The sequence below is a fragment of the Otolemur garnettii genome, unplaced genomic scaffold (assembly GCF_000181295.1).
Source record: "Otolemur garnettii isolate 467f Iridium unplaced genomic scaffold, OtoGar3 scaffold00014, whole genome shotgun sequence".
NCBI classification, from domain to species: Eukaryota; Metazoa; Chordata; class Mammalia; order Primates; family Galagidae; genus Otolemur; species Otolemur garnettii.
In genome coordinates, this window is record NW_003852409.1 from 3,425,524 (window position 1) to 3,438,230 (window position 12,707).

The 12,707-nt window shown below is 46.5% G+C and overlaps 1 protein-coding gene across 1 annotated transcript in view; it reads right to left on the minus strand.

The window, feature by feature from the left end:
- The window catches only part of ANKS6 (ankyrin repeat and sterile alpha motif domain containing 6), a gene marked incomplete at its 5' end in the record, with an annotated part of 61,299 nt that overhangs the window by 45,587 nt on the left and 3,005 nt on the right, over nucleotides 1-12,707 (minus strand). The window contains one exon of the mRNA XM_023510545.1: nucleotides 4,586-5,088. Within this exon, the coding sequence (XP_023366313.1) occupies nucleotides 4,586-5,088 (503 nt within the window). The remainder of the gene's footprint in view (nucleotides 1-4,585; nucleotides 5,089-12,707) is intronic.

Below are 12,707 nucleotides of genomic sequence, written 5' to 3' on the forward strand. Positions count from 1 at the left end.
AATTTGAGGTTGCTGTGAGTATGACACCAGAACACTCTAGGCAGGGGGACAGAGTGAGACTGTCTCAAAAACAAAACAACAACAACCAAAAACCCAAAGAGCAATTCTTTCCTTTACCAGTTACCAGCAGCCACCCCAGCAACGTTAGCTACTTAATTCCAGAACTCTTAATGAGAAATACAAATACTGCCCTGGAACCAAGCGTCTCATTCTGCCTGTGAAACAGTATTAAGAAATGGTTGTGGGCCAGGCACAGTGGCTCACTCCTATGATCCCAGCACTCTGGGCGGCTGAGGTAGGAGAATCTCTTGAGGCCAGGAGTTTAAGAAGAGCCTGGGCAACACTGTGAGACCCCATCTCTACAAAAAATTAAAAAATTAGCCAAGGCACGGGCATGGTGATGTGTGCCTATAATATCAGCTACTCTGGAAGCTGTGGTAGAAGGATCATTTGAGCCCAGGAGTTAGAGGTTACAGTGAGCTATGAGCCACTGTCCTCCAGTAGTTTAAAATAACATATCATGTTCATTTAAACATTTAAGAGTCAAATTTGCTGTGGGCCAGGGTCTTCTTAGGCCAAGACACTTAGGCAAAAAAAGAGTATCATCTGGTCTTATGTTGACATCTAAGCAACCATCCGATACAAGTCGATCACCAGCAGCCTGACCCACCAGGCTAGGGCAGGCTAGGGCAGCTGGGCCCTAGTACCAAGTGATCCTAGGCTGGACCCTTCCTCACTCTGGCTTTCACCTATTATCAGAGCAGCCCCAGGGCCCCCGCCCCATCCAAAGGAGAAGAAACCTACTCTGACCTCCACACCACAACCACAGTGGTGAGTACAGAGTTGGCACAATGACAGTTACAGCAACAAGAATACCTTGTTCTGCTGCTAATGCAAGGGAGGGACCAGGCACCTCCAAGGCCCTGGTTTATGTGTGGAGGGGGGTGTGGATTTCTCAACATCTCACAGGAAGAATGAGGGACTGTTATTGTTATTTATTAATAATCTTTGTCATTACTTCATCCTTCACAGCCTTCATCCTTGCTGCTGTGCTACCCGGGGCTCCTCCCAGGGAGCCCATGGGGCCCCCAAACACCTCAGCTCCTGCAAGTCAGCTGCAACTCCACCTTCTCATGGGGGTTTCTGCATCACCCGAACTCTGCCACACCTAATCCCTTTACCTCCCTCTTGCTTTTACTTATTTATAACCCCATGGCACTTAACACTTACTATATAATTTATTTAGTGTGTTTCTTTCCTGTTTATTGCCTATGTCCCCCTATAGAGGCCAAGGCCCTCAAGGGCAGGGATTAGGGTCTGATGTCCTCACAGATATATCCCAGGTGCCTAGAATGGCGGCTAGTACACAGTAGGCACCAAGTAACTATTTGTAACATAACTGAGTGATCAATAAAAATATAATGATTTCCATTTACTGGATGTTGTCTATGTGGCAGGCACTGGGATAAACATTTTATAGGCACAACCTTACTATCCCTCCCAAACCCTTAAATGAATCTACATTGTGACTATGATGAAAAGGGACACTGAAGTCCTGAAGGAACAGCTGACATGCCCAAGACCACCCAGTCACAGAAGTGAGCCTCAAAGAGGGTCTATTCTGTGAGGACCAAGACCCAATCCTGCTGGAAGACACAAGTTCTGATCCCGTCAACAATTACAATAACAGGCAGCAGCATTTCTCACGCACTCCCTCTGAGCTGGGGTGATCTCACACAGTGCCCACAGTGGTCCTGCGGGCAGCTACTGCTCCCACCACCCATTTGTAGACAAGGAGATGGCAGCTTAGTGAACTCAGACAACTGATTCCAGGTACCTCTGAGCCACGTAACACTGACCTTGGCCATGAGCACCAATGTGTCTGCACCTCCATGTCTTGGGGAAATGAGGACATCACAATACTAGGGTGCTGGGACGATCCCTGAAACAAGGCCTAAGCTTGTCGGGAGCTAAGCCCACACCTGGCACTCAGTAAAGACTTGGGGGCCAAGGGAGAGGTGAGCAAGAAGCACGCACAGTGCGGGATGCATTGAGTGGTGGTCACAGGTGGAGCCCACGTTCTAGACTGTCCACTTCTGAGCCTGAGCTCCCTCATCTGCAAAATGGGTGAACACCCTCTCTCAGAGAGTCCCTAGGAGGGTGCCTGAAGATTGAACAAAGATCCCTTCCCACTGCAGCCACAAAAATGCGCCAACCAAAACCTTTAAAGCAGCGGTTCTCAGCCTGTGGGTTGCAACCCTTTTTTAACAACGAAAATACATTACGGCATTAGGAAGGTTGAGAACCACCACTTTAAAGGAACGCAATAGCCCTGCATCAAGAAAAAAAGCCCTGTTCCTGGAGACTGGAGCCCTCATTTCAAACTGCACCCCCTGCTTAGGACATAAAACTCTGCTGTACCCTAGCACTGGGCTAAGTGCCTCACACACTAGAGGACGGTGTCTTCTGCTAACAGCCACTGCATCTCATAGACAAGACCCAGGCCCATAAGAGTCATTGGCTGGCCTGGGTCCTGGGGCCCTGCAAGTGCTGCAGCTGGGCAGTCACTTCGAGAGGTGCTCTTCCCATGGGATCCCGGCCTCCTGGGTGTCACCCATGTAGCTTCCAATGGCTGTAACCAGTTTTGCCCCTTCTCTGGGCCTCAGTTTCCCAATCTATATAAGGTTGGGAGGTCTCTTGACTTCAGACAGGTCTTCCTACACTTCACTTCTGAGAAAAGAACTTTTATCTGAGGAATGTGAGCCCTTATAAATTATTAGGCCCAGAGAGATATTAAAATGAGATAGCAATCATATCCTACTCCCTTTTGAGCTATGTATTCATCTCTCGACTGCTTGCTATGGCTGCAAGTAGCTATAAATTAACCTAATAATGCCGCACCTGACACTACAGCTTAACAGTGTACAGCCAATAGCTTAACAAGATTAGCCAATCACTAGTCAGTGTTATTTCTGTAAACCAATGAGAATTCCTGACAAACAACTCCGCATCAGCCCGCACTCTATACCCCTTTTTTCCCTTTAAACATTCACTTTTAACAGCTGCTAATCAGAGTGCACATTCAGAGCAAATTCAATCTATGCTCTTGGGTCGCAATCTTTAATGTTGGCCCAAATACACTGTCTATTTACATTAATTTTGTCTTAGCTTCCTTTTAGGTTGATGCTCTTTTTCTTTTCTGTTTGGGTAGCCTCTTCATTTTTGTCACTAAAGGCTATTTTTTTTTTTCTTTTGAGATAGGGTCTTGCTCTGTTGCCTGGGCTAGAGTGCAGTAGCATGATCACAACTCACTACAGCCTCCAATTCCTGGGCAGCCTCTCACCTCAGCCTCCCAAGAACCTGGGACCTCAGGCACGTACCGCCACCCATGGCTAACTGTTATTTTTTTGTAAAGATGGGGAGTCTCACTATGTTGCCTAGGCTGCTCTCAAACTCCCGGCCTCAAGCGACTCTCCCACCTCAGCCTCCCAAAGTGCTAGGATTACAGGCATAAGCCACCACACCTGACCAGGCTTATAAAACATGTTTATTTTAGCCTTGGTCTGATTGGATAGTACATTTCTAATATGCGTTATACCAAATTTTTACCATCTTTTTACTGATGGGAATACTGTATATTCTTCAGATATCAAACTTACACTTTCAGGTCTTTTTAGCCAATTTGTCTGAACACACTGTCTTCGATTTTTTACCTTTCAGCTCTAGATGCTTACACTGCGGCCTGCTGCCACATGTCAGGCTATCTCAGTCCTGATGCTGAAATCAGACCCATTACAGATCAAGGGTAGCAAGGCTGTGTGTTGTGGTCCTACTGCTCAGTGAACTAGTGGTTTTGAAATGCAGTATGTCCTGTGGCAAATTTGATAAAGATTGTTTAGACAATGCTTTAAATTCCAGAAGCACAGCAAAAAGAAAAAAAATGTATAAGACATACCAATAGCTGTTTTTATAATGATGAAACTTACAAGTGGGCTAATTTTCACTACTTTTTTTTAAAATGTGAATTCGTCTTTGGGGATCAATCGTTGGCAGAAGAGGTTAGGCACACTGTTCTAGAATGAGGGTTGGCAAACTACAGCACAAAGGTCAAGTCTGCCCTGCTGCCTGTTTTTGTAATTATAATTTATTGGAACATAGCACACCCACTCATTTACAAACTCGTATTATGCAGGGCTGCCTTCACTCTAGAGAACTGAGTGCTGTAGTTTCAACAGAGACTATACATATGGCCCTTTACAGAAAAGGATTACTGACCCTTGTTTTAGAAGGATGCTAGAACCACCAGCATCAGAATGATCCTGCCAGGGAGAGTGGCCTTGCCATGTAAGTTTCCAGGTTCTTCCCCAGAGCTCCCACATCAGACTCCCTGGAGCGTGGGCCAGGAAATTGCATGGAGCAGACTCCCATCTGATTCTTAAGTACACAACATCCTACACCTCACAGTCTATGGGGCTGGACTCTGATTTCCACCTGCCCTTCCCATTGGACAATCCTCAGTTTCAGCCATGTAAACACAATTTGGGGTCCTCTCGGAAGCCATGGGGGCTAGGGGATGCAGCCTGACCTGTTTTGGGCCTGACGGTGGTCAGTGGGTCCAGGTAGTCTACAAGGTCCCTGCGCTTGTGGTCAAGCGCGATCTCGAAGGCGGTCTTCTCCAGCACATTGAGGTGGTCAGGATTGGCTCCTTTCTCTACCAGCAACTGGGACATACCGAGTCTCCCAGTGAGTGCAGCCAGCATCAGTGGGCTCCAGCTCACAGTCCGGGCTGCATAGTTGGGGTCCGCACCCCACTCCATCAGCAGACGCACCACAGCCTCATGCCCATGCTGGATGGCAGCCATCAGTGCTGTGATGTCCAGAGGCTCATCCCTGCTGGCCCCCACCCCTGGCAGCTCATCTGAGGGGTTGGGATGGTCCACAAAGGCGCCAGCTTCCAGGAGTAGCTTCACCACACCCAGGTGGCCACCCCGGGAGGCCACAGTAAGCACACTGGCCCCTAGCCGGTTCTGGGCATTGATATCAGCCCCATGATCCACAAGGAGGTGTGTCACATTCACGTGTCCAAATCTGCCAGGAAGATGGAGAATTAGTGACACTAAACATGGAGCACTGATGAGGAGACAGCCTGTGCAATCCTCATGGTCAGTAATGACTAAGTCAAAGCAGCTGCTCATAACACGAGGCCTTATCCTGGGGTTGGATGCTATGCTAGGCTGCAGATGCCCATCACAAAGGTGAATAATTACCCTGCCTAGATTCAAACCCAGCTCTCCCATCCACTGGCTGCAGGACCTTGAGAAGGAATTTCAGCTTCTTTGTGCCTTCTTTTCCTGATCTGTAAAATGGGATATAATGGTACCTACTTCAAGGATTGTTGAGGATGAAATGAGTCGATGTATACAAGCACCTGGATCGGTGCCAACCAAGGGGAGCCCACATCAATGATTGCTATTATAACTGTTGCTCAACCTACCTGACACAACGTGCCAAGGTAACCCAGCCAGTAAGGGGTAGGGTCAGGGTCAGAGCCAAGTCTGTCTAAATCCTGTCACTCTAACTTTTACCACCTTACCACTCTGCCTCTCACATCTGAGTTCATTTTATTCTGCTATACATCCTGGGAATCCGTTTCTCTGCCTGTGCTCTGATTTCCACATGGGCAGGGCCCACGTCTGATTCATTTCTACCCTCCCCAGCGCCAAACACACACATCCTGTGCCAAGAGGTGTGGCAGGGCTGTGGTCAGCAGAGACGGGCCAGGCACCTCGGCACAGAGGCCTGCTGCCATCTGCTGGCAGGAACGTTTGCTGCAAGCAGCTGAGAACGCAGCCCCCACTGGACCTTCCCTGATGAAGTTATGCCTACCAACTCTCTGATACCAGAAAATGGGTAACGCCTCCCAGCAAAATCTTTTCCTTCTGTTTTGCGGTGTTTTTGGTGGACTGAGAGCTGGGAGCAACCCTGGACTAACAATGACAAAAGAGGGATTGCCTGCACCAGGTTTTACAAGACTGCAATGCCGCTGTTGTTGTCTGCGTCTGGGAGGCGGTTTTCTGAGTCTCTCCCTGCCCCGCTCTCCTTCCCAGGAGCAGGTTTTGTACCTCACCTAAACCCAGGACCTCCCTCCTCCCTTCCTGCAGAGGCAGGGCCAGTGCTGAACTCTGGTCTGAGGCTCCAGCTGGGCTTACAAATACCTTCTGGGACATGAACCTTAACAGCACTGGGCGGCCTCAGCCTGCAGAGTGAGAACTTGCTGAAGTAATTCCATCAGGTGCAGGAGGCTGGGCTTCTGGGTGTCCTCTCCCAGAGCAGAGAGGGGCCAAATCAAACTGAAATCAGCTCAAATGCCAAAAGCCATACCCCAACCTGTCTCTCCACCTCCAGTCTGGTTCCCTCCTGCCCATCCTCCACACCGTCTCGAAATGATATTTCCAAACCCTGACTCCCCAGCTTCCCACTACTGACCTCACCCCCCCACACACACATACCATGCCCTTCTGCCACACTCACCGGTTACGGCCCCCTCCCACTCCCCACATTATTGCCATGCTGGCCCCCCAACCACAGCACCGTCCTATTCTCATGTACTCAGCACACCCCAGTCCTAGCTGAGCATTCAGCTCAGGTCTCACCTCCTCTGGTGGCTTCCAGACCACCTCCAAGGAAAGGCCGGGCTCCCCTCTCCTGAGCACCTGCTTCTGGTGGCACCTGGGCCCATCTCCCACTCTACTGTGGGCTCTCCAAGGACAGGATGGGGTTCCACACATTTTTGTACCCTCAGCCCATACACAGTGGCTGACCCATATTGGAGTTCAGTAAATTCCATCAAAGGAACACGAGTAATGAATACATAAATGGCATAACCACATATGGGAAGGTCCACAGACAGGCTTTCCTGATGGAAGAACTGATGCATCCTTGTTGGAGCAGAGACTTTACAAAGATTATACCATTCAGTTCTCAAACTTAAGATAAAAATCTAGTGTCATCCCTAAAAGATTAAAAGATGCTATAACATTTTTATCTCATTTGATCTTAATAAGCCCTGAGATAAACTCATTGATTCCCATTTCACAGATGAGGAAACCAAAGATTAAGAAGCAATTAATCCAGCTAGGCACAGTACCTCACACCTGTAATCCCAGCACTTGGGAGGCTGAGACGGGTGGATTGCCTGAGCTCACAGGTTTGAGACCAGCCTAAGCTAGAGCTAGACCTCTTCTCTTGAGAAAAAAAAAAAAAAAAAAGCCAAGCATTGCAGCGGGTGCCTGTAGTCCCAGCTACTTGGAAGGCTGAGGCAAGAGAATCGCTTAAGCCCAGGAGTTTGAGGTTGCTGTGAGATGTGATGCCACAATACTCTACCAAGGGCGACAAAGTGAGACTCTGTCTCAAAAAAAAGCAATTATCTCAAAGGCTCTCAATTTGCACATGTCAGTCAAAACTTGAACCTAGAACTCCAAATCTCAGCTCCTCTTTTGGTATACCCAATTTTTACAGTGGAAGAAAAGTACTAAATTAGAGCAAAAATTCTGAAATTTGGAATATTTTCTGAACTCAGGTAGCCCAACAAAGCATTCAGTTATGCTGAAAATATAAAGGAATTCAACAGAGACTGGAATAATTTTGTGGATGCTAAGTTTCTAATAGGTAATTACTGGAGACAGGGATGCAAGGGGCTTTTTGAACAGGTGCTTTGATTACCAATTAAGTTTGGCAATTAACATCTGTGTTTAAAGAGCTGGCCCACATTCCCCCCACTCGAGGGAATGAACTGAGAATCCAGTTCAGCCCCCTTTCGGCAGGCAGAGTAATCAAGAACAGAGAAGGAAGATAAAGAGGCCAAGGGTAAAGTCAGAGCCAAAGTAAACACCATGCAACCCTGCCCCTTAGACAGAAGTCACTGGCTTGTTTGGAGAGTTACTTCCTTACTGCCAATCCCAAGAGGGAATCTATCAGTTGCAGAAGATTCATGGTTGGGAGTACAGGCTCTGGAGCCACCTGCCTGAGTGTGAATGTGACTCTCTGCCACTTACTAGCTGTGTGGCCTTGGGCAAGTTGCCTAACTTCTCTGTGCCTCAATGCTCATCTGTGAAACGAAGAAGAAAATATTACCTACTTCCTAAAGTTTTATGTTGATTGAATGAGTTGATTCATGTAGCAAGATACTTGACTTGCTCAATAAAGGCTATCTTATTTTAAGAATAGAAAAAGGATTAATGTAATCAATTTTAATACTATAATAAAACATCCACAGGAGACCAAAGGCACAGGGCCTCTGATGGCCTGGCATGATTCAGTGATAAACTCGGGAAAAAGAACTGGGATGATAAACAGATGCTCACGTAGACCAACTGTGTGCCTGCCAGGGGCATGGTTTCAGAAGCATTCTGAGGCATATGCAGATTCAGGGAAGGCAAGCACAGGCCTGGAAAGTGTCAACAGTGGCATCTGCCAGTCCTGATCTGAGGGACAGACACGCACATCCTTCAGGAAGTCTCCCTCACTTACTTTTCCTCAACTTGAGCTTTTGAAATGGATTAGGCAGCAAAAGCTCGAGCACCACTCAACATGGGCAGAGATAGAATTTGAGTACAGTTGGTATCACCAACAGAGGAACAATACATTTTAAAGCACCCAGGCCCTGCCTAGGCTCAGCTAAAGGATGAGCGTGAATCCTAATCCTCTCATAGGATTCTCGTAGACATAAATAAGAGAGTACATCATCCTAATGCTCCCAAAATCGCATCTGTAAGGTAAACTGAGGAATAAAGAGGAATATCATCAGTCCAAAGCCTCTCCATTTGAAAGTGACAAAGTCAGGACACTTGGGCCAGAAATCCAAGCTCTACTTACAATCCCTAATTTTATTTTTATTTATTTATTTATTTGAGACAGAACCTCAAACTGTCACCCTGGGTAGAGTGTTGTGGTGTCACAGCTCACAGCAACCTCCAACTCCTAGGCTAAAGTGATTCTCTTGCTTCAGCCTACCAAGTAGCTGGGACTACAGGCACCCGCCACAACACCCAGCTATTTTTTGGTTGTAGTTGTTATCGTTGTTTGGTAGGCCCAGACTGGATTTGAACCTGCCAGCTCTGATGTAGCTACAGGCTACACCTCTCCACTTGAGCTACAAGTGCCGAGATATAATCCCTAATTTTAGAGAAGAAGGAAAGTCCTCCAAAACTGCTGAACTGTCATTAGTTAACAATCAGGGGTTAGGTTAATTCAGTCTCTTGCCCCCTTAAAATTAACAAGTTAGCCTGCTGTGGTGGCTCACGCCTGTAATCCCAGCACCGTGGGAGGCTGAGGTGGCTGGATTGCTTGAGCTTAAAAGTTCAAGACTAGCCTGAGCAAGAGCAAGACCCTGTCTCTAAAAAAAAGTAGCTGGGCATTGTGGTGGGCACCTGTACGTAGTACCTGCTACTTCGGAGGCTGAGGCAACAGGATCACTTGAGCCTAAGAGTTTGAGGTTGCTGTGAGCTATGATGTCACAGCATTCTACCAAGGGCAACAAAGTGAGACTCTGTCTAAAAAAAAAAAATTAACAAGTTAAATAGCTGTAATGAATCAGGAGATGACTTTGATCATCCTGCAAAACTTGGTTAAAGGCAAAAATTGGTCATCAGAGGCCTTTGAGGTACTCCGAAGCAGACCACTGCTGCAGTCACAAACCTCACTAAGAACCCCGGGGGCTCACCAGGGCCCCTCCACTAGGTGGAGGGCAGAGATGAAACACATAGCAGTAGCATTCACACCTACTGCACCAGAGAATCCCTGGGGAGCCTCTTCTCACACAGAGTCCTTGTCTCTCACTCCCCCATCAGCCCAGACCTTCAGAATCACAATCTCCAGAAAAGAAACTCAGGAATCTGTATTTGGAAGAGCACCCTGGTGAATTTAATGTGCAGCCAGGTTTGGGTAAAACTGAGGAAGGCAGCTATAGTGTGGTGTAGTAAGTGCGACTACAGAGGGCTTTCTGGTGCCTGAGGGCCCAGAGAACAGGGGAGACTCCCGGCAGGCTTCCTGGAAGAAGCTAACCTAGGACGAAGAGGCTTCACTGAAGGTAAAAGAGGCTTCCCTGTATACGGCTATGGTGAGCACTCTGCACTTAGACTCTCCAGGTCTGCCCTGATCAGTTACATGGTCATGGGCACATTCTGTAAGCTGAATGTCAGATTCTCTTCTGCAAAATGGACACAATATTCTTGGCACATGGTAAATGCACTATAAATGTTAGCTAACCATAAAAAATTTTTTTTTAAATTCAGAGAGACACAGAAAATGCCTGGATGAAATCATTTTGCATTGAGTTTAGGAAGCCAGCAGGAAAGCAGAAGAGTGGATGTGGGGAGGGATCTGACAGCCACGCTAAAGGCTCTGTATAGGGGATACATGATGGGAGGGCACAACCATTCATTTCAGAAAGACCTGGAAGTGCTGCAGAGGATGGAATAGAGAAGACAGACCTGGGGGAGAGCAGTGGGAGGCACAACAATGTCTGGTGTAGACAAAGGCAGTGGAGAGGGAGAGAAAGGTGTGGATTCAATGGCTATCATAGACACAGAATGGACAGACTTGGCCACCAGCATAAACAGGTACCAAGCCTGAGTTTAAAAGCCTGAGAGACTGAGTAATACAAGTAAGAGAGTCAGGGAATCTCAGAAAAAAAAGGCTGTTGGTCCAAAAGGTCTTTTATCATCACAGACAGCTCCAGGCAAGAAATCAGGTATCTTAAGACAAAGGATTTGAAAGCACTGTTAGGTGCATAAAATGTTGGACTTAGTACATCCATGCTTGCAAACAGGCAGCCCACACATTATAACTGGGCTGCACTCCCAAAGTATGTTTATAGATTGACATAATGTCTAAGGGCTGGGGACTAGTTAAGCCAACCACTGTACTGTTCCAGGGATAGACTGTCACACTGCAGTTGAAAACAATTTATTTGAAAATAATGCAGAATAAAATTTAAATTTTAGATTAGAATTGTATGACATTTAGAAAATAACTCAGAAATAAAATATTATTGGATCACCGTGAGAGAATTATGGGTAAGCACTTTGTGTTTTCAATGCCTTCAGAAAAACAAAGGGCTCCTACATATAGTAAGATGCTTACTTCACTCACTACTTAAAAAATGCACATACACAGCAAGATGGAAATATGATTTTTCACCCATGAGACTAGCAAAAATCCTAGGTTGATAACATACTCCATTGCTGAGGCTATAGAGAAAGAGGCACTCATATGCATTGCTGGTGGGAGGATAAACTGGTGGTAGGAGAATAATGGGCCTTTGATGTTCTGCCTCAATCCCCAGAACCTGTGAAAATCAAGACAGCAGACAGAATGAAGTCTGCTGATTGGCTGGCTTGAGAGGAAGACAGTAGCCTAGATAACGCAGGTGGGCTCAAAGCAATCACAAGGACACTTTAAATGTGGCCAAGGAAAGCAGAAGGAAAAAGGTGCTGATGAAGGCTCAGAGTCAGAGTGGGAGCGACGTGACTGCTGCTGCCTTTGAAGATGAAGGCAACCACAAGCCAAGGAATGTGGGCAGCCTCTGGCAGCTGGAAAAGACAAAAAGATGAATTCCTATCCTTAGATAGAAATAAGCCCTGCCAGCACCTTGATTTTAGCGCAGGGAGACCCATTTCGTACTTCTGACCTCAAGAACTATAAGATAATAAATTTGTTTTGTTATAAACCACTGCTTTGGTGGTAATTTGTTATAGCAGCCATAGATGTGGCAATGGAGAGAGCAAGTAGCAACACCTAAATTAAAAGGGCATGAATTCTCTCCTTAGGAGCTGTCTATGCCTATACTTCCTCAGGTGGGAACTAATGTATGTATCAGATACAAGTACAGATTAGGACATGACTGTAACAGCAAGTGACTGCAAACAACCTAAATGACCACCAACTGGCCTCTGGTTAAGTTATCATACAGTGAAACACTGTGAGACTACTGAAAGATTACCAAAAAATATCAAGTGAAAAAATCAAGTATAGTAGAGTGGGTAGTGTGTAAGAAGGGGGGTAAAGAGGATGTCAACCATGGGAATTTGCTCATATATGTGGCAAGCAGTGGCTCTTAAGTAGAGATTGTTACGTCTCTCCACGGGATATGGGCAATGCCTGGAGACGTTTTTGGTCATCATAACTGGGGGGACAGGGAGGTTTCTGGCATCTAATGAAGAGAGAACAAGGATAACTGCTAAACATCTTACAAAAAAGAATGAACCTATACAAAATGTCAGAAGGACCAAGGTAGAGAAACTCTGGCAGAAAGAAACTCTGGAAGGTTATGCAGAAACTAAGGATGGCTGAGGCGTAAGCAGATGATGCCCAGGAGAGAGAGAGAGCACTGCATCCCACTGTATGTATGTGTGTACATGTAGTTTTATGTTTGAACTTTATGAATATATTCTCTATTCAAAACTTACATTTAAAATGCCCTTAAAATGCTTTAATTATACACTGTCTTTTAAGAAAAAAAAAAAAGACTGGATTTCAAAACATATTTTTCTATAAAGAAATGTTGGGCGGTGCCTGTGGCTCCATGAGTGGGGCGCTGGCCCCAGCCAAACTGCAAACAACAAAAAAAAAGTAGCCGGGCCTTGTGGCAGGCGCCTGTAGTCCCAGCTACTCAGGAGGCTGAGGCAAGAGAATCGCCTAGGCCCAAG